This window comes from Euwallacea similis, chromosome 13 (genome assembly GCF_039881205.1).
Source record: "Euwallacea similis isolate ESF13 chromosome 13, ESF131.1, whole genome shotgun sequence".
NCBI classification, from domain to species: Eukaryota; Metazoa; Arthropoda; class Insecta; order Coleoptera; family Curculionidae; genus Euwallacea; species Euwallacea similis.
In genome coordinates, this window is record NC_089621.1 from 2,510,812 (window position 1) to 2,533,900 (window position 23,089).

The 23,089-nt window shown below is 34.9% G+C and overlaps 2 protein-coding genes across 2 annotated transcripts; one reads left to right on the plus strand and one right to left on the minus strand.

The window, feature by feature from the left end:
• Window positions 1–367: 367 nt before the first annotated feature.
• sNPF (short neuropeptide F precursor) lies at window positions 368–10,188 on the plus strand. The gene is made up of 4 exons (XM_066396300.1): window positions 368–519; window positions 6,838–6,958; window positions 7,886–8,031; window positions 9,629–10,188. The coding sequence occupies exons 2-4, from the start codon at window positions 6,853–6,855 to the stop codon at window positions 9,674–9,676; spliced, it is 300 nt and encodes a 99-aa protein (XP_066252397.1). The 5' UTR covers window positions 368–519; window positions 6,838–6,852; the 3' UTR covers window positions 9,677–10,188.
• On the minus strand, window positions 10,184–22,439 carry LOC136413197 (zinc finger protein 583-like). Its single transcript, XM_066396591.1, has 4 exons — window positions 22,119–22,439; window positions 21,394–22,056; window positions 11,520–12,356; window positions 10,184–11,425 (listed from the first exon to the last, which is right to left on the minus strand). The coding sequence occupies exons 2-4, from the start codon at window positions 21,727–21,729 to the stop codon at window positions 10,643–10,645; spliced, it is 1,956 nt and encodes a 651-aa protein (XP_066252688.1). The 5' UTR covers window positions 21,730–22,056; window positions 22,119–22,439; the 3' UTR covers window positions 10,184–10,642.
• Window positions 22,440–23,089: the final 650 nt, after the last annotated feature.

Below are 23,089 nucleotides of genomic sequence, written 5' to 3' on the forward strand. Positions count from 1 at the left end.
CGTGATAGATACTTATATATGGGGACTCTATGGTAATTTTTGATGAATATGTAACGCGGATCTTCTGGACAAAATGGTGGAGGATCATCTATGCAATGAGACATGATTTTCCGAAATACACTCTTGTGATAAACCTGTCGAATATGTGGGTATCTTCACATGCATTTCTTTTAAGAGACAAATTTACCTTTTCGGTTAATTATATCCTGATTAAACGGCTAATTTTACCTGATAATGTCAAGTTAAAATGTCCATTAATCTAATTTTATCAAATGATATACAGGCCTATCATTCCTTCGAGGAAGTTGCTCTCTACATCCCACGCTATCGAATACGACAAAGGGCCATGCGTAGGGAAAGAGCGGCAATCTAAACGTGCGAATAACTCGCTCTATAAAAGGTTGTCACTCTTGCTAAACTTACCATTCGCGCGCTTATCAACAAGTAGGTAAGCTATTTAGCTAGGTAGTGCTCATCACCAGTGTAGAAGTAGCTGATAATTTTGTTCCTGAGGCACCGGTAAGCTCCAATTATATAGTTGTTTTATAACGCTAATTAACGGAGCTGAGACCAGCTTGCTTGTTAACGTTAGGAAAATTTGATTTATTAATGTTGCAATTGAAGTCTACAGCCATAAGTTAAATTTTAAATTACGCGAGAAAAAAATTGATTTTTTTCATTTTTTGATTGTGTTATGAAATGCGTGCGAAATAAAAAGCACAAGAACTTCGCCTGGCAAATGCAAGTCAACAGTTGCGTGCGGAATTCAACTGAATATTCTGCATCATGCAATCTTGTTACGCCTATTAAGCGATAGTTATCAATATGCATTATTCTCATTAGCTGTTTATACGACACCTGCGGTTTATATTACATATATAATGTATGTCCTATAATATCCCTTTACTAAGTGGTGAATATTATACACCAAACATAACTGAATGTGGAGTATTGCGTTAAAGCTAAACTCTGATTATCTGGGAAAGCCAAATTGTTAAAATATGCCTGTTAAATGCTGGGCTAATGTGATGCGTGCGATACAAATCATAATTTATCTCGGTATGACTCACATTATTCTATTCACTTTTATAAAACGAATGAGTGAACGAAATTGTGCATTATGGGATTATAATCGTAATAATGGCGTGTTTTTGGGGTTTTGAAACACTATACATTATCTCTTTATCTATGTCTCTATTTATTCTCAACCACCAAGCGCATAATTAATATTTGCGTTGGATATTCAATTTTGCGCATTATGCGAAGACAAGCGGAAAACCAATGTAATGCCACACCATATCCCACACATAACCCTTTGAACTATTTAACACACTCTCTTATTATCCAGCATTTATTGCCACCAACGATGACCGATGACTACTACCCCCTTAGGTTAATAAATTAACCAAAAATGGATGGACAGATCCAAACTTCTGTATTCGATCCTTTAAATAGGGCAGTTTAGTGGTATGCCGGATAAGCTATATTAAATCTGAGGGTCAGAATTCGTTTAAATGGGGCTTATTTTTAATAAAGGAATTACAGTCTTCAAAGCTTTTAAAACGAAGCGATTAAATAGTTCTGGAATGACGTCAAAAAAAGAAAAAAAGATAAGGGCCGAATGCGGTTCCGTGTATTTTAGATAGAGGAAAATCATCAAATCTACGATTGCATCAGAACTGTTTATGAATTAAGCCTTCATAGTTTTTTTAAGTAAGAGACAGGAACATAATCTCGACAAAATGGCGAAGACAGGCTTACCTTGAGAAGCTTCTAGTCTGCGGATTTCCTTTCAAGGAATCAGCTCTGGAAAGGGACGAAATTAGAATTGTGTCAAAAAATAGTCGAGGTTGCATAGAAAAAACCCGAATCAATTTTGAGTTGAACTGCAGAAGAGTAGCCGCAAAAGGGAGGGTACATTAATAGCGGTTCAGAGCCCAATTAAGTTCTACTTGGGTGGATAATTATTGAATCAAAAAGGGTTACAGGGAAAACCAACTATGTGTTTAATTAAGGTGCATTAGTGGAAATTGAGTTTTTTGAACTAAAGCCTGATTTCATGCGCAAAGCGAATATCACTCACAAAACCCTTTTATTTGGGTTTTCCGTATAGTTTCACTTTTTCAGTTGTGCCATGAGTCTTTTGTTAGTGTACAGTCCCTTACTTTGTTTTGACCTTTCCTCGTTAAGTATTCAAAGCATTTGTTGACTTAACAAAAAATCCCTTCCAACCTTAATCAAAGAAAATTAATATTTACTCGTTTGTTTTTGAATTGTTGAAAGTATTTTCGGCCACAAAGAATTAACTGCAACGTAAAGGAAAGAATTTGAAACGGCCATTGAAATATTGTTGTTAGAAAGTTTCGAGCTTTTAAGACACCTCCAGCCTGGAAAGAACAAAATTATTTAAAAAAACACTTCTAAGCACCTCTACGTAATATTTTATTGAGCATCCGTTCGTTAAATTTGGGGCTCTGAGGTGACATTCATGTAAGTGGCCAATAAAACTTCAACTTTAGATCGATGAGGTAACTTAATAGAAATGAATCCTGGCTATAGAAACTGAAGGCGAAGCTATGTTTAAACAACGGCTGAAGATGAAACACATTACAGATGCCGAATATAGCGATCCACTTAAAGTATGCTAAAGGTCAAGTCTGGTGAGGAATCAATTGCCCTATAAAACGGCTGGCAAAGTTCGAAAGGTCTCACATTGTCTCGATCAGCATAGGGGGCAATGTAATTAAGAAAATTATATTTTGTGCCGTGCGAAGGAGGGATGCAGAATAAATATTGCCAAGACCAAATCGCATTACACAGTGGACGTGAGCTCGAAACAAATTCGCGAGTTAGAGTTACCAACTCTATTAGGAAGATGATGGGTTTTCGATCACGGCTTATCATCGGGTGATGCCACATAAGGCCAATATTTTTATAGGAAAAGCTGGCTAAAATCCTCGGGTTAAATCAGGCCTCACCTTTATAATTTCTAAGCGGGCCCGAAAGGCAATTTCAATGGACACAAATGTAAGATTGTACCCTCTTTTTTCAATATTATCACAAATCGTGGAAGTTACGCGATGTCTGCGTTTCAACTCGTTTTCACAATCTAAGTGGTTAGCTTTGCAGGTGATAATTAGACTACACAAAATATTGAAAGAAGTTGTCTTAAATGACGTCAAAATTGCGTATGGTATGATAAGTCGAGTGCTGGAGATCCATTGTTGCTCGTCATTTTGACGTCAGTGCGGCTGCACTCGACTGCGTTCCGGATGTTGAGCAATTGGCAAAATTTAATACCAAAAAATTGGTTAAGACCTTGAAACGGAAGTAGCTAAAATAGTGAAGCACTTTTTATTTCTCTTTCGCCATTTTAGACAATGACCATGTTAAAGAGTAGAAAATTTAGTTAAGAACTTCTTGAAGTGGAATACCAATAAGCTGTAACATGGAGCAATTTTCATTTCTCTCTCGACTTTTTCGGGCATGTAAGCACGTGCGTGGGATGATTAATAAATCATAATTTATTAAGTTCTACATGTCAAAAAAATGAAGATGAAAATAACGTATTATTCTTTATCTCGTTTTCCTTAAATTAGAGCTTAGCCTTCGATTGGGAAATGTGCTTAGGGGTAATTGATTGACAGGGGTTGGTGAGGTGGTTGGATAATCCCGGCGGATTGAACTCAAAATCTTATCAGCAGCTTTCCCCAATAAACCTCCAGATATTGGAAGCGTTTCAAGCAGAGAATACGAATCTCTCCGGGCGTCTGCAACACATATTTCACCTCTAGAACTGCATGAACATCACATCAAAATTTTTGAAACTAATTAACAAACTATGTTGAAATCTAATTAATAATTGCAAATACGAATTATGAGATCATATTAACCCAGCCGAGACAAATGAGTTTCCTAAATATACATACAAATAATAAGATTTACTCCTACTGCGTGGAATTTGAATATTTGTTGGAAAAGCTAAATCCGCCTTAGAAGCTTGCGCTAAAATCTGCCTTTCAAATACCCCCATCACAGTTTTTTAGAATTATGCCGCAATTCCTTAGACGTGATTTTCCTTAAGTGATTGATTAACTCGGACATCAAACAATTTTCATTTCAGCGGTCCTTTTGAAAACTTTTTGCGTTATTCCGCATTTTAATATCAGCCGTGGGAGGGCACTAAGCAGAGCCATGACCTAATTATTGGTTTTTCCTCTAAAATCTTGACGAATGGGCGTATTATCATGAGACTGTTTGCACCTCTATATATCATTGTTATTGAATCTAATTGGCTCACACGAACATCAGAACCGATCACAGTAATTCAGGATAAATAATGCACAATACTGCGATGTTAATTGGTTTGCTTTTGAACGAGCTTTGAGCGTTTGATCAAACTTAGGGATGTACCTACGCGGGTATGTTTATGTGAGCAACGGCATTCATTATCCCCTGGGATGAAACTAATAAGCGATAATGAACCGGTGTGAGTGCAAATCTTCTTTAAACCTGCGACTAATTAATGTTGTCTCATGCGTCTAAGACGGATTATGTATTCTGTTTTTAATTTTTGGGAGTAACGCCTAATATACAGGGTGTCACATATCATCATGAAGATATTTCAGGGGGCAATAATACTTCGCAAAATAATAAGAAGATATTGACGAATCGATAGTCATAAACGCACCATTTTGATATTCAGGGTGGCAATACTTTTCCTCATATCTTGCGTTTTTCTCCGTATGCCTTGATTTAAATTTTTGAAAATAACGTCAAAAGTTAAAATAAAATTATTAAAATGGCTGATGGCCATGGCCCTGGCATCCTAGATTCCAGACTTTCTTAATTTGAATCAATAAATATTTTCGCAAATTTTACGAACACAGTGAAAAATACGAAAATACTGCAAAAGACCAAAAAGCTAAAGAATTGAACAAGAAAATTAAGTTTCGCATCAGAATTTATACAAAGTGTTTAAAAAAAATAGGAAACATAAAATAGTACATAACTCGAAAAATATAACACCCTCTATATGACTACCGAGGATTTTGACATTGTTTTATAGAGGGTCTTAAAGGAAATAAGTGAACGACATTAAAAAAATTAACTCAAAGCATACGTGAGAAAAACTAAAAATATAGTAAAAAATGCTAAAATTTGCCATCCTGTAGATCGAAAACAGTGCGTTTTTGACCATAGGTCTACTAGCATTTTTTTACTGTTTAGTAGAGTACTATCGTTCCTTGAAATATCTCTATGACAATAAGTTACACCCTGCATGCACCAGCAGAGGTAATGGTCGTCGTTGCCGTGGAGTTAGTTCAGATTACTTTTGAATGCCCCAAATGGCATCGGAACGAATGAATGTGAATCTCCTATCACACGCGGAAGCGAGTGCCACACATGATTGGGAGCGTGCTTGAACTCAGAGAGAGATGGTAGAAATAAGAGGCCTTTGTGGTGGACGCGATAAAGGTGAGGGGCATGGTAGGAAAAGGCATTGAGTAATCAATCAGTGCACCCTATGGAGGGTTACAGCCTTTCTTAGGCAGCACGTCTACTCAGAAGAGCCTTTCCACTCCGGATATAAACTCGCGCTGGATAGGCAGCTCGGACAGCTCTCAGTTTAGAGACTCAGATTCGAGTTATAAACTGAGAATAAATATCACCGTGAGGCAGAATTCTCCAAAAATTAGAAAAACAACTGATTAATTTATTGCGTCCGTACATGTCGTAGCATATCAAAGCCTTAATATTCATCTTTCTAATTGAAGTTGCATTAGCGATATTACAGATTGAAGCTTAAAAGAGATTTGAGCTTGCAAGTGCTCCTATTACATACTGATTGGATTACACACAGGAGTTTAAACCTGGATCGTAAAAGGGCCGTTGACCGTGTTGATCCTGTCCTGAAATATTAACGTCAAGAAAGTGGTTTCGAAGGAATTTGCATAGAGATTCCATGCAGTTTCCTGAAGTCCAATTTAAGCAGCCTGTATAGTTGGGGTTGATATGTGACTCTAGTTGTGGGGAGGGTAATTAGATATCGTTTTCAGACGAAGCTAAAGCTCTTGGAATCTCCGTGGTTAATCAAAACTTTAGATATTGCATAATAGTGCTTCCCCCGCCAAACCAAAATCGGTTAGGTTCAATTAATTAGTCGATTACTACATCGAGGGTGTTAGCGGATAGTTGTCAAACAGGGCAACACCTGTATTGGGAATACGTTGATACACTTTTAATATTATTGACTCTCCTCATGTCGGATTCAATTTTTCCTCCCACTTTTAGTTATATCTGAATAAAAGCAGTCTTCAAAGAGGCCCGAAGGGACATAAGCGTATTCAAGGCAAAAGAATTATGCATAAGAATTTGATTTCGAGTATGAATCCGATTGATTCAATTTTGCTTCCCATTGCAAAAGACTGAAGTTATTTGTAGGTCGAGTGGTGACCTGCAAGTGTCCTTTGCGTCTGGGAAAACAGAACTTATAATTTTCCTTCGTTTTTATAAAACACAATAACCGCTAAATTATGCATTCAGTTAAAAGGCTTTCTTGGAAAGTGTGGCACTTAACAATGGAAGACTTAAAAATACTCTCGGCATTTAATGGAAATTGATAACGATAAAAGAATAGTCTTAAAAATAAAAACATGCGCGCTAATATTAAGACAAATTGAGTTATGAATGTTGTGAAGGCAGCAAAAATCTGGCTGATGGTTCATTAAAGTAAGATACTTTAAACGAGACATTAAAAATAAGGAATCAATCTGAAACTTCAGACGTTAATTGATTAAACCGTAATTAAATTTTTTCAATTTATTTCTTTTATAGTTTCATCGTAGCACCATGAACTTCAGTAGTGCAGTTAAAATATTCTCTCTTTTTGCCTGCCTGATGCTATTCGTGGCCAACGTCACTTCTGCACCCTCTTCGTGGAACGGCGAAAACGATAGTGAGTACCCCTTACCCTCAAAGATCAGCTTTTAATATAGCTGATTGTTCGTATTTAATATTCAATGGCTAGGTCTGGCTAAATTACCATACATTTTAATGAGCAGGGCAATCGATCATTATAAGGATGGGCTGATGAAGGTTCAAGGACTGTATAAGAGAGATTTTTATAAAGCCGTGGTTTTAATGACGCACACTTTACCGTGTAAAATCAATCTGAGCGAAACTGAGCCTTTTCGATAGAGATTCATTTGCAGCTAAGCTGGTTTATTATGCAATTGATCGGGGTAGATCTTGCAGGAGGACTAACTCTTTCGACCTGTCCGACACAGAAGGCGAAACAGTATAAACGTTTAAAATTGTTTAAAGTTTAGGGCTTTGATAAACCTTCGGGGTTATCATCTTAATCCAGGTGGTATATTTATAGAGTAGCGCAATAAAGCTTTTAGAGATCGATACCTTATTATTCATCTGAGCAGTTTTTTCATTTTCCTAAGGTTTAAAAAGGCCGGCGGTAACCACTGGCCAATCAGGTGCCAAGTTTTGTTAGGCGCTTATGAGAATGACGATACGACTACTATGCACCAAATCTCTGGATTCTGTAGAGACCGGCTAAATTGAAATTTCATTAGGTTAAGCTGCTGCTGTACTGACTTTCTTAATGTTGCTCTTGAAAGTTTAATGGCGATTTTCAGAGCAGTTCAACATACAAATTTGTATAGTTATCGATTCAGTTTACTCTTGACTCAGGTGCCAATTTCACTTTAACGCCTCTATTCGATGTTTCGCACAATCATGAATAGAGATATTGGACCATTAAACAGCATAACAAGCTCATAACGCCATTAAAAACGTACACGTTCGCATGCAAATTTGGCTCTAACACAAAGTTGCACAATAGAGGAGTTTTTAAAGCTAATTTTTGCAGGTAGTATTCGGGAACTGATCGACATGCTTCTCCAAAGGGAAAACATGGAAGATAGCAGGCTCGGTTACCACACGGTTTCCCGGAAAGCCGGCCGGTCGCCTCAGTTGCGGTTACGGTTCGGAAAACGTTCAGATTCCCAATACGCGGTAAGTAGTTTTTTATTAATTGTAGCACTGAAGTAAATGAAGGTGCACTTACCTTAAATGTGTTTACAATTTTGTTTTCACCACATTCAGCAGATTTAACGATATGCAACTGTTTGAAATTCGTAACAAAAATTACGTCAATTTCCATTTAAATCCATTTGAAGAGCAACGTGTCATTCACGAAAAATCCCAACAAGTATCTAACTGTCGACTCTGCGGAAGCCGGTCATTATATTATACTAGTAGTCTTGAGGCAATGTGGTGTAGGGCTTGCATAAAGGTGCTGAAATTGATATATTAAAATGTGAAAAAAATCAGTGATGGATGAAAACAAACGAACTTAATTTCTAAGGGCCGTTACAGACTACAGACTTTTGGACATAAAGACATAGAGTGTGCATATATTTACTGACCACACACCCTGAATCCGACTAAACAAGTGGTCAATTGTTCAGTCTGTAGGCTTTTAAGGCTCCCGTTAGACTGCAAACTAAGAAGTTAGCCGATAGTTTTGTTAGATCAAGTACATCAGTGTGTGCATAAATTTATAAGAAAATTTAAAATCGAATGTAAATATGAAAATCCATGTATATCTTTACTCCAATTAAGCACCGGCTAAACTATCGGCTGATCAAAATTCTACAGTGTGCCGGGGCCACAAAATTTTAATGTTTAGATTTTAAATCTGGATAAAACAATGCACTTCAATGGAGGTTTTAAAAGCCGGTTTTATTACCTTGCTTCACCTCATTGTAAAAAGTAATTGAAAAAGCAATTAACAAACCGCATAGGAAAATGTCATTCATTTTCCAGTCGTTTCCTCTATAGCATCGATCTTGAAATTTAGTTTTCCAATATTCTGGTATTTTCCTAATCAACTACTTGCAAATACTTGGTTTTATGGATCGAAAGTTGATATTTATAATAAGAAAAAAATCATTTCAATAGTGAAAGATTTTACTTTCGAGCAAACAAATACTTAAATTTAGGTATTGCACTTAGCCACAAAGCTCATTCAACAAAAAATACTAGAGAGAGGCTTTCTGGAAATTCGGGACTCGACAATACAAAATTGCACTGAAACATATTTCGAACATTACTTGACAATATTTTTGTATTACCAGCATAGGCGAACGATCAATTGCTTTATATAGCTTTGTGCAAAAACACCTCGTTTGATACCAATTCATAGCTTTGCCTTGACAAAGAAATTTCATGAGGTGAAGTTTTGAATTGGATATTAATATACTATCGGTTTCTGGGCCTCGGTGATAGATATACCATATAAGCACAATGTATATTTTAGTATTTGCCTCTATTGTTAATAATCTGTTGACTAAATTGGAAGAAAAACAAAAAGAGTAACCTTCGATACTGATTTTATAGAAATTTCTGGATTCTACTGGATTCACAGCATAATAAAATAATGCCTTAAAATATATACTACAGAGTCCAGTAAAATTTGGAACATAGTTGACAATGTTTTTTCATTGCCCCTATACAGCAAGTCAACTATTTTGCACAGCTGTGTTCGGAAATTCACTTCTGAAATCACTTTGTGGTTTTGCAAATAGATTAAAACCCATATTTTTTTCAGATCCCAGCTTATATCTCTGCCATCTACGATACTCCTAATGAAAACTAGACTTCAAATATGGTTCCGATAATGTATCTGCATGACTTATCCTATAGAGTCTAGTGCTAATTACTAAATACTATTAAGAATTCAATACTAAATCAAAGGTAATTTTGCTGTCATGCCTCTACCACGTTAATTACTGTTAAACCTTCATAATGAAAATTTACTTTACTATACTTTACTATTACATTTATTACTTTAGTATTATAATCAAAAAGTTACTCATCTTCAATACTTAGGGAACGTGGCTTACTTAAGTATTAGCCTTTAGAGGTAAGTAATGTTAAACGTGGACATCAAACATTAATGGTGTTACGTTCGTTTATTTTACACTAAAGTGGCATATAATAATCTTGTTGGGGCGGGTTTAACAAAGTCTACATAACTGGCAACTATTTATGCGCCATAGTCCAAGAGGTCCTATCCTGAATGTAATATCGTCGTTAGCATAGTCAAATATGAATGTATAATAAACATAAATAAGTTATGAAGAAATAAAGTTAATTTTTCTCAGTCTCGCATAGTCCTGTTTATTAAAGTTAAAGACCATTTAGTACAATATCACATTAAACCACGCTCTGCATGGGATTTCCGAATTTGTTTCGACCGGCCGAAAAGATGACTCCCTTTAATTTTTTCCTCAATTAAACTGCTTTTTTACAGAAATTTGATACACTGTAACGAATCAGCCGGTCGAAACTGGATTTTTAGGAGCTAAATGTAATAAAGGAAGAGGCGCACCCAATGAATCATTTTGATTGGGAACTGGTCAACCACGCTGAAAGAGACCATTTTCGCTGCATCATCAGTTGCACAAAAAAAGACCGCCAAAAAGGCGAGCTGTAATTTGGCCTCATACAAAGTATGTGGGTACTTATATAAGATAAAATAATATATAATAATTTTTGGTATCTGTAAAGTCATTGAAAAAAAAAACATTAATCTCAATAATAAAATAAAAATAATTCATTGCTATTTACTCCTCTTACGCGTGTTTTGATGGATTTTTATATGACTCTTTAGCTTATCCTTACGATGAAACTTCTTGGAACAATATTTACAATCCAATTTCGGAACCGACGAAAATTCTGGATGAAGGGAGCGTTCATGTCTTCGACAATTGGATGAATTCGAAAAGGCTTTTGAGCAATATTTGCACTTATCTGGCTTTTCTCCTGTATGAACCCTCAAGTGTTTCTTATAATCTCCCATGTGACGAAATAATTTGAGACAATTGCTGCACTTTTTCTTCTTAGACTGTTCCTCTTTCACTTTAGCAGATGTTTGCTCCAGGAGTTGGAAATCCAGAGCAGAAGTGCAATAAACTTTTCCTTTATTTGCTGCCATTCGCTGATTTGAAGATGAAGGTGATTGAACCAAAGACTCATCGAAATACAAACAGTTTGAAATTGAATGCTCTGGCACAAGCACCGGGGAGTAATGTTCACTACTTGTAGAAGGTTGATCTTCTGCGGAATACAAGATTATCGAAATCGACTGCTGGATGGGGAATCCATCCGACTCTGTTTCATTATAGTGTCGACCACTAAAATTCGGGTTTAAATTAGCTTCTGATGGGAGAATATATTGCTGATCTTGAATTAAGCCATGATGATTCGAAACAGAATCTAAACTGTTACGAGAAATGTAGTTTTGAGGAGAGCTTCCTGCAGGCAAATAATCAAGATTTTGATCTTCCAGGGCAATATCCGTATCAATGTGAAATTCCTCCATTGGAAACTGACTTACTAACCTCTGAAAGGAAATATTCTTGGTAACTTATTCAAGCTTCTAAGCGAACTGTAACCACAATCAAAGGGTCAAAAATAAAAAAAAAGTAAAACATTTATTGATTATCATCCGATTGCTTTCTGTTCTTACACGACTTACTTCTCTTATGACTATCTAACTTATCTTTCCTATTAAACTCTTTAGAACAAAATTCGCACTTGTAAGGGCGGTCCCCCGAATGGGACCGCACGTGTCTGTGAAGATTTGAAGTATGTGAAAACATTTTTCCGCACTGGTTGCACGCAAAAGGTTTCTCCTTGGTGTGCTTTCTAAGGTGTTTCCTAAAGTCTCCAGTATGGTTAAACTCCTTCTTGCAATGGTGACACACTTTCCTAGTCCTCCTCGACAAGGTCTCCTCTTCGGGATTTTGGGTAGGGAACCCTCTGGATGTTGAGGGCTGATTCTCGAATTGTTGTATTACCACAGGGAGTTGAGACTCTTGACTTGTTGGGTAAGTTGAATAAGAGGGAAATGAAGTACTGCTAGCAGATTCGTTCCGACTATAGGAGTAATCAGGGTAACTGGGTTGAGAAGGAAAATTTTGCTGGAAATGGGAAGCTGGCTCGTAAGATATGGAGTTTGAGGTAAGATTACTGTAGCTGTGCATTTCTTGGGGAAAATAAGGCATACTGGGAATGGGTTGAGGACAGATGTCTTCCATAGCTTGAGGCTGCGACGAGAGGCTTTCCATGCCTTCCACAATGAGACCCAGGTTCCCAAATCGATCTTGACAAGTCATGCATTGGCAATTAATGCCATGGAGATACTCTTCCATGCTATATTTATTCTTATTCGTTTTGCGCTCCAGGAATTTTCCCTTTAATCTGTTGCCAAGTAAGACTATTTGCCTGAAGCAATGGCGGCAGGCTTGATCAGGAAAGTTCTTTTGTATTACCTAAAGAGACAACTTTATGGGGATAATGAATAACTAAATCTAATCAGAAAGTGGTTTCAAATTCTATTTTACCTGATCCATTGGTTAATCTCTGATACGACTGTCATACTTCTCAGAATACACCTATTTAAAAATAGTTACGTTATCATGTTGGTTAGATTAAAATATGAATTCTAACCACCGCCTTCCATACAAAACCTGATTTATAAGCTTCGAAAATAAGCTTAAATCACCATAAGTCGGAGGGACTACTTGATAAGGGCGTAAACCAACCATTCATGTGATGATCTAAATTGATACGGCTTATGTTGAGTAAATAAATGTTCCTGAACATGCGAGAGTGCGTTTTAACATTTAAGCTTTAAGCCCCTCCTCCCAATGGAGAATCTCGCTTAGAAGAGGGGACAATTATTTGTTATTAGGTACTATTTCAAGTACTGATTTCCATGTCACTCATGATTATGATCTGCGCTTGAACGTGCAAATGTTTCTGTTAACTTAATGCGATAATTTAAGGATAATTTACTGCACACGCACAAATTATCAAAGGATTTTCTGTTGGCATTAGTGTCGCAAATAGTTTAAATTTAAATCATTAAAGGCCGAGTGTAAAGTTCAGTTTAAACTTTACCTGAAGTTAAATTTTCATATGTGAAACTTGAAACTTAAACTTTTAGACGGGTTTAAACCGTACAGTCCGGCCTAAGACGCAACGTAACCTGGTTGTACAAGTAAGCCTTGAGCTATGCTTAACTAGAGGTTTATTTCCCTCGAAGCTTTTCATAAAGAACTTATTGTATTAATTTTATAGCAATGTTATTCTTATGGGATCATCCAGATTTAGTTCACCTGAACCGAGTTTTATAGTTTTAGGCCTCAGGTCTAGTTGAGCAGTCATGTGTCAAAGCAAGTCAAGTTGAAGCAGAACTGGTGCTTGAACTAGTCTATAAGAATGACATTGCTGTTTTTATGGAAATAGGAACTTTTAGGAATTTTAGTGATATCAATTAGGTTTTTTCTTTACCTGAACTCATCACTTTTCACTAACTTGATCATGTTTAAAACTGAATTATTAGGATTAGAGAATTTAACCCAAGTATTATTTAACACGTATATCTAACATTGCCTTTACAATAGTTTTATCGATATTTTATATTGATCATTGGAGATTTATCCTGGTTTAGAATATGTATTTGAAAAAATAAACATTTCTGGGAATCGAGTAAACAGCTTATGAGCTTATTATTCCAGTTACTATTTAATGGCAAAGCACGATGTTTTGTTTGTAAAGTTATGGAATGTTAATGTTGAGATTTTTGGACATCTCCCTACAATAGATAAATTAAATATCAATTAGAGGGGCATTCAAAACGTACAAAAAAAAATAATGAAAATGCAAAACCACTCTGTATCTCACAAATAAAAAATGATATTACAATTACAACTCTATTTGTGTCGAAGATGGTAAAACCGAGATGCCTTCCCCCTTTTGGAAAATTTGAGAAATTTGTTCTAAGTGCTCTTTTTCACTTACATCGTTAGATTGGATCCTGTACACAGTTAATCAAAGTGAAGCTCATACGCCTCAACATTATGTATTTATTTTATTCAACAAATAAAAGTACTTCACTAGAACAACTGGAAACCGTTTAATTTTATGTTTTAGTCTGAAACCGATTCATATATAAAGAAAAAAATTCTCTTAATTACTTAGTAATGAAAAAATAAATTATACCAAATTATTCATGATCTAAATGAAACTAATAACTAATTCTAAAAAAAATTGAACGACACAAAAGAAACTTAATAAGTTGTGGGCAGACCCTGAATTTTCAACACTACTTTTAACCTATTGGGCATTCAAAAAACCAGTTTTTCACAAAAATTTGGTTGTGTATTGTCTCATTTTTTTCGAAGCGCTGGTTTAAGATCTTGATTATTAGAAATGTGATGTTTTCTGTTTAAATAAGGTGATAAATTTTGTATAACGTTCACATCTGAACTTTATGGGTGTGCATCTATCACTTTTTGGCAATTTTAGAGTAACTAGGGTCGAACTTTGTAGGTTTTATGCTTTGGGTCGTTTATCGATAAAATATAAAAGTGTTTTTAAGACCCCACTGAAGGACGCTCTACTTCGAATTTTGTCTTAAAATATTCTTATAAACGTCTTAATTTATAGTACTTTAGATGAAGTGTAATTTTCCTGGATCTGCTGCCGACTTATAGCCCCAAACACAAATCGAACCGCCACCGTATTTAACAGTATCGCGTAATTTTTTTTTGCCTGAAAAAAATATGTTAAATTTAGATTCATCCGTTAAAATGACATTCTTCCAATAATTAAAATCCTTTTCCCTATATTTTTCTGCAAAACTTACGCGTTTAACTTTTTTTGCTCTGCTAATAAATGGCTTCCTACGAGCTACTTTCCCATGAAAATTATGTTTCTTCGATACATTCCTCACTGTTTGAGCACTTAGTTTCTTTTCTAAATATTTTTCAATTTCATCAGTAAGTTTCGAGACTGAATCTTTGATTTTTTTTTATTTTTCTTAAAATCCAGTGTTCATCATACGATTTAAACTTTTTCTCGGACTTTGTTGGACACTCTTGTAATTTTTAAACCATTTAATTATACTCTGAACTGTAGACAATCTTCTGTTAATTATTGAAGTTATTTATCTATAAGATTTTCCTTTTTGATAATGATGAATTACTAATTCTTATTTGGGTCCGTTGAGGCTCCATATAAAAATGTAAAGAGATAAAAGTCTTAAATTTCATACTTAATCACTTATGCAACTACAGTTAACACTGCAAAGAATCAGTGACATCAAAAATGGATAAGTTTAATTTTGATCTCAATTTTAATAAAGAGACCATGTAGAATCAATGTTTTTATATAAATTTCTAAATCTATTAGTTTTTGGTTGTTATTGTTTGTTATAAATTATAAACATCCTATAAAAGTACCAAATATGAATTTGTACTATATACATCATTGAAAAATTTTAACAGCAAAAATATGGAAGTGTTTGAATTTCACTTTTACCAACTGTACATCTAGTAGGGGTGCCTTATTTTTAGATCGAAAATCTATAAAGTACGATTTAAAGAACCTTTATTTTAAGGCACATTCAAAACCGCAAAATAGAACCTGAATTCCGGAAACAGAATTAATTATTACTGTCCCATTTGTACTGATATTTTGAGGTAACTACTGTGAAAATTCTTAAACTATCATCTATCAAAATTTGACTGTGGCAGAAAGTGTGCAGATACTTTCCACCTTATCAACATCTAAAATTTCAAGTAGGCTTTCACTTAAATCAATTGATTTGGAGTTTAACTATACGGTTATATCACAATATTTTCATAATCGCAAAAACACTTAAGTGATCGTATATCTCAGAAGCTTAAAGTATAAAAAATGGGAAACGCAAGTACTTACCTGCTTCTCCCTTTTTGAAAAATTTCAAGAAAATTCTGAAATTATTAAGATGCTGGATTTGAGTCTAATCAACTGATACAGATCTCATGTCATGTTTTAGTCATTTTCAGTTAAAGGCACTTTAAAAATAACAAAAAAAGGGTTCAAGTGACTCTATATCGAAAAAAAATTATTGGATTATAACTTTACTTGTACAGACTTCGAAAGGCTATTTTTAAAACAATCTCTTCATGGATTCTCAAGATGTCGGTGTTCAAAGTATGAAAAGGGGCAAAAAATACATGGGTATCTTTACACGTTAGACATTTTCAAATTCCTTTCAGGATTTTTGAAGTGCTGTCTTTTGGTTTAATCGTCTTATATGGACCTTGAAACATAAAACTATGAGATTTAGACCAAATAATTCACAATTATCTGCTTGATTTTGTGAATATTTGTATTCAATTTTTATTCTGTATTTACTGGTAATAATCAGTTACTTTAAATATTTATTTAAAGAAAACCCTCAATAGCTTCGAAAATTATTAATTTCGTTTTTTGGAAGCCTCTTCCATGATAAGTATGAAAAACTACAACTTCACAATCTGCGTAGTCTCCGATGAGTTAAGCTCAACGCATTCCGAAATCGTAACCATTAAATTTCGCATATTTACTATAATTTACCTGATCCTCTATCTGTTATAGTTCGGAAGGTCCCCAGACGTTCCTCCAAATTTGTAGTACTCTATATAGAACTTGCAGATATGCAACTTTCCAATTGCTTTAATAATAACAAAGTCATCCTTAATAGAATGCACATTCAACAGCTCAAAATGGAGGCGTTTTGACGTAGTAACAACGTCATGCACAACCTCCTCAGTATTATTGGCGCATTTCTTTACTACGTTTTCGCTCGTAAGGGATGATAATGCTATATCGGTCTTTGTTTCACTAATTGAACTATGGACGCACAATATAACTGGTTTACATGTCTTTATTTACGTTGATGTGCCAATGTTTTTTATTTTTCAATTTATTCAGCTGTCGAATAGAAGCGTCCATTGAGGTAATAATGTTTTATAGTAATTAATTCCATCTAGATTTTAACAGTTAATAAAAGTGAAGAAAAGTGGTACACACATCTTGGCGAGAAAACCGCACAGATTAACCTTGAGCAGATGAGCATAAGCAAACAGTTTGCCGCGGAGCCACAAATTCTGACAATGAATCGCAACTTTCAAATCTGCCGCGCGTCCAGTGACCCAAAAATGGATTCAATTAGGAATTTCCAACAATCGCGAATTGCAGCACCGGTAAAAGCATAACTGATAGGTCTATATTCGGGTTATTTTCACGGAATTAAAGAAATTGTAATGTCGGCAGACCTTCGTGGGGAAATCCCTCGTTGGGTTTCTCAGCAGAAACAACATGGATATTGGCTGATTGCGACCTGTAAAAAGGTCGAGAAAACGCCCCGAATATTTAGCTTTTTGTACGTCGGGAATTGATTGTGGTTACAACGAATAGACTCTATAAAAACATATTGAACTACTCACCGTTTCAGGGAACACCAAATGAAAATATCTACCGGAGCATAATTTTTAAAACTTGCATGAGCTCAATGGTCACATCTTTTGTTATTTAATCACTGATATTTGGTGTTTATCGACATGATAATAGTAATTGCATAAAGACAAAACTAAGTATTCTGGCTGCGACTTAATTTAAAATAAGATTAACAGTGCTACAATGTTTTTTTATAACTTTTGGTTATCTAACTATCTATATGAAGATTAAAAATAATCTTCAAATAACAATATTGTGTGATTCACTATAATTGTAACGTCTACCCCACCCCGACTTCGACCCTGCAATCTATACAACTAATCCAGTCTTGCGCACTGGAACGCGGAGGTGACGACAAGTAAGACAAGTATAGATAAATTAGTTCGGACACTTCGTAGATTTTTCGAATTATAATTGAATTTATTAAATAAAGATATTCTCATCTAATAATCCTCCTTTATCCTTCCGTGATAATATTTAGGACGAGTGATCATTAGAAAAAACTCGCAGTTGGTAGTGAACATCTGACTACTAGATCACAGCTGATGAATTTATCTAAAACATTTTTCCGACGTTTCGACACCTACTTATGGTTTTTCTTCACATCAACATTCAAAACTAAATATAAATATGTCAGAAATTTGCAATTTGCTCACAAGCAGAACGCCCGATGCTTTTCGCAGAATCACCAAATTTCAGCTACTTCCATGATTGAATCGAGAAACTAATAGATGGATTTACGATGCATCATAAGGAGATCAGTAAACAGTTTTTAAAGAACATGTAACGCACATTGCCAAGTACATAATTATGCATATTTGCAAATATTTTTAAACCCCGAAAGAATCACTCATATACTGGAGTGATAAATATTACAGATAAGATATATATATATATAAGATATATACTATTTCCAAATACAAGTTAATGATGATTCCTAGAAATGTCGCTGGAATGTGAGGTTTTTCCCCTTGGAGCTTAGAAATAAAGGTATAGAGTACTGGGAATAAGTAAAATTTAAAAAAGTAAGTTAAAAATAACTGCCTTGGCTGGGAATCACTTTATTTCATATATACATAGTATATGAATTCCATGAAAAATTGGCGATTATTTATAATGATAACAACTCGGTTGAATGTACAAACTCCCAGTCTGACGACAATCTTACAATTTGTGATTGATTATTATAATTGCTACCCATTTACTATTGATTTTAATTTCGAATTGGATCGTATTTGAAATTTTATCTTTTATCATGAAACAGAACAGAGACAGAAGAAACAGAAACTCCAGAAAATATTAGACCGCTTGGAATTACACCTGATTTCGTCTTGATTTTCTTAAGTACTTTAGGTTGATATTTTTTAAGAACTGTAAACAGAATTTCGAATGCGTCATTTGTATTTTAAAATATCTTCAGGGATTTTCCGTAATTCCTTCTGAATTTTCAATGGCTTTTGGGACATGTGAGAAGGCAAAGGATTTAAAGAGATTTAAACGAATTTTGACCAATTTTTATTTGAAATTTCTTGATGGTACTGAACTGGATATTTAATATTTTTCTAAAAAAACAATTTAAGGTCAGTTGGTCGGTTTAAGCTTAGCTCACCTAACTTCCATCCTCGTAAATTTTGACATTTATGAAAACTGCAGTTTTGTCACGATAACAGTAATCTTATCAAATTTCGTATTATATCAGTCGTATATACGAGGATCTGGTTGATTGGAACCGACCTGAAACTAAGATCCAGCAACTGGTCCTCAGTCATAGTTATTGATATATGTCCGTAGGCAAGTTTAGCAGGGACCTAAAGTTCAGATTCGTTACTGCATTTCCATATATCCTATACGTTTCTCGTAACACAAAACAACCCGTCATTTCAATAATTCGGCTACACTAAGTACAAGCTAATACAGTCAAAACTTAATAACTTTGCCAACAAAGGAATTTCCATATGAAAGCGATGAAATCGAAGCACAGCATTATTGGCCAATTCCCACGTTTCCATGGAAAGTAGTTTCTTGGTAAAGTTACTACGCTTTGGATATACTGGCTAGAAAAGCTGTAATGAATCATCATAAAGATTCTCAAAGCCTAGCCATGCTGCAAAGCAATAGAGCCTAAAAGCAAATGCAAAAACTAAACTCGTTGATTTTAAGAATCCTAGATTCCTACAATTAGATTTTACGCTAAATTTGATGATTAAAGAATTTTTTTAAATATCCTTCAACTTTTATATTAAATATGTAATTTGATAACGCCTGTATTACATTAAAGTTTAAATTATCAGTATTAGGATCTCATTGTTTTGCGATACTAATCACGAACAATATAATACGTGCGACGAAAATTATCGATAATTTTTGGGAAGTTTGCACAAATAAAAGGTCAGGTGAACTATAGCAGGCAGTGCACGAGTCCATTTTTTAGTTAAATTCACATGAGTATAAATTTCTCAAAAAGCATAGATTTATTTTTCTTGCACTAATAGTATTTAAGGAGAGAATTTCATGAATTACATCCTCGAAGAACACGTCCACAAGGTTGAAATATTTTACTTCGCTACAACATTGCTGAGGTGACTATGGATATTAACGCGATAATTACGCTAGTGCAAATTATTGCTGTAATTCGCCAGTGATTGGTTCAGTGTAACAATAACAAACTAATTTTGCATTGTTGAAATATCAAATTTGGTGGATTAATGAAATTACCGCAATAATTTCCCGGATCTCTGATCATCTACCATTAAAAATATACTAAGACTTTGATGCTGAATAACTTTTGAATTGATTTTAGTGATTTTTTAGTGATACAAATCTGCAGTATTTTTTTCCTAAATTTTGGAGCAATCTCTGCATTCGCGTTTAAAAATATTGCACTATAAATCATATTTGATGCACATCGAGACATATTTGTCTTTTGATTGATTTCCATATTTTGTTATATACCTCAAATGTGGTTTAAACATTTTCTAACGCTACAATAATTCGCTGGGACCTTCAAAATTTTGGAAATATCATTATCTGTTAGTTCACCCATTATCCAATGATAATAATACTCAATATGTAAGGATGTGCTGTAGGGATGCTCGGGCAATAGATTTAGAAGTTATTTAGCCCAAGTTATGGTTTATTTTTATTCGTGCGATAATTTTGTACAGGAGTTTATTACTTCTTGACGATTTATTCGTGATTTTCTTTGCGAAGTCTCAATAAATCAATCAATCAATTAATTTCATGTAAAACCTCTTTGACACTGATAATTTAAAGGTTTAATTCAGGAAGAAATACGCGAATTTACTAACGGATTAGAGCGCGTTCTAATTTTCAAATAATGTGAACGTATTTATTTATAAAAAATAGTTCGTGGAATTTATGATAATGAACTAGGAATTTTACGTCCCGGTTCATGTACCTTCAAATTAGTATAAAATCAGTAGAGATGACTTTTTGAAATCTATTTTTGTCCAGTTTTTGAGGTTTGTAGTAATGATAAATTAAGGAGTTTCTGCTGATTTTTTGAATTATTTTAAATTACATGAAATGTTGATTTTTGACCAAAATTGTGCTTCCTAATATTTTCCAAATTTTAAAGAATTCTTTTACTATTCAAGAGGAATTTATTGGTCTACAGGCGGATTTTTTAGAGTTTTTAAAAAATGTTTTTTTTCTATGGAAATATTTTAGCCGATTTTTACGTAAATATTTGTATTAACACAAATAAATTTAGCTGCTTGGTTTTCGTGGAATCTTTATTTTCCAAAGATTTTTTACTGCTTTTGAATGATGTTTTAAGATTTCCAAAAATCCTTCCGAAAGTCTAAGCTTAGTAGATAGGTTCTACCATGAAATTGTCAGTAAAATATTGTCTTAAGTTGATAGAAGAATTCTAGTGAACTGAAAATTGTAGTGAACTACACCTACAGCACTTTACATTTTAAAGTCGAAAACTCATTCGCCCCAGACTCGGATTATTTCTTAATTTTAAACCACTTTCTGTTTTAAAAAAAAATGCTGCTCAACAAAGTTGCTCACCCTCTTCCTCTGCAGGCCAATTTTCCGAATTTGCTTCACAACGATCCCCCCCGTGAATCGCTCCTGCTCGTTCAGGTTGATCACTCTCTGCGTCTCAACGTCATCACAGATATCACAAAAAAGATTGGTAGAATTGAACAATTCATTCAGAAGCTCACGCTTCAGTTTTTCTTCGATCACTGAATCAAGGGTTTGTTGATAGATGGTCACGTTATCACTACAATGAATGATGGGCTGGCAGTCACTGGAGTTATCGGTCTTGTTTTTTATCGTTACTACTTGATCATGTAATTGAAGACGGGTGGATGATGAAGAGTTTTCTTCTAATGTGGACATTCTGAAATGCGAACCGAATTCGCTACCATTAAGTCTCGGTGATTGAGGTAGAAATCCCGGTGGACTCAATTGCCGCGAATTCGACTTCCATCGCACGTTGTGCTTAAGCTGAATGCGCCGTGAGTGGTACCACGATGCCAAACGTTATCAATCATATTGTTTCCTATGCAGAAAACACTATACTCCTTCTTAATGGCGAAGCTGAAAGTAAGAGTATTTTGGTGGAATGGTTGGAATACCCCAGTCCGCAGGCGGGTACATTAGGATTTTATGTGTAAATCCTCTTAATCAGCTTAGCTCCGTTGGAAAGGTGGTTTTCGCGGGTACCTGGTAAAAGTAAGAGAAGAAGTTCTGGTGAAATGAAAATTTTCTATCTAAAGCACAGTTACCAGCAGTTGTCATGCAACAATCTTCGATATCCGCTCGCCAGGGAACAAATTCAATTTTGTGTGCGATGAAGTGCATTGTCGTAGATCCATTACCGTTATCATCTAATTTTAGAAAAGAATTCTACGATAGTAAAGATTGTGTTGGGACGCAGTACGGCATCACTGCAAGTCACTACGTCACTTTTATGGGGAACTACGTTTCCGACAAGCTGTTACGATGCAAAGGGGATCCCCTGTACTTATTATAAGTCACCTTATGACAAATCCTATCAAGGAACTTTTACTATTTGTTTATTCAATCATTTTTCTCTCCGTTTGCGAAAAGTATCGGAATTGCTTTATACCAGGGCAGTTTGAAATGTGGGGATACATGGATGATTTTTTTTTTGGTAGCCGTTTCTCGTTCCTCCACCCAGTAGATACTATATGGCTGTGTGACGGAGTGGAGAGTTCAGGTGCTTGGAAATATATCGTTCGACATCAGTCCTCTTTAAAGAAAACCAAAGAAAAATCCCTAAATTAAAACATCCCGAACGCACCTCGTAAATATGTATTTTAACGATTTAAGAGTGTTTAGTATTTAGTAGTGGCCAGATGATTTATCCTCAATGAACGTTCCATCCAGTCACAGTTAGATTAAAAAATTTACACCTTAATTATGAATCAACAATCAATGAGATGTGGACTTCCTTTTTCCCATCGCAGCCTGTTGAATCCTCTGAGGTCATCGAATTTTCATATTCATTATTGAGGATTTTACGCGATGCGATTGGAAAAAGTCATCTAAGTTGGAAAATCGGAACGGATAAACGAGCTAAATGTTTTCGTAATAAATTATAAATGGAAATAAATATAGGTAGCTGTGTACCAATCATGTGAATTAATAGAAGTGATGTTATCTATTAGAACCTGAATTTGAACCACTGTGGTGATGTTTTGATGTGGGTTACAGGTTCATCAAGATTATTAAA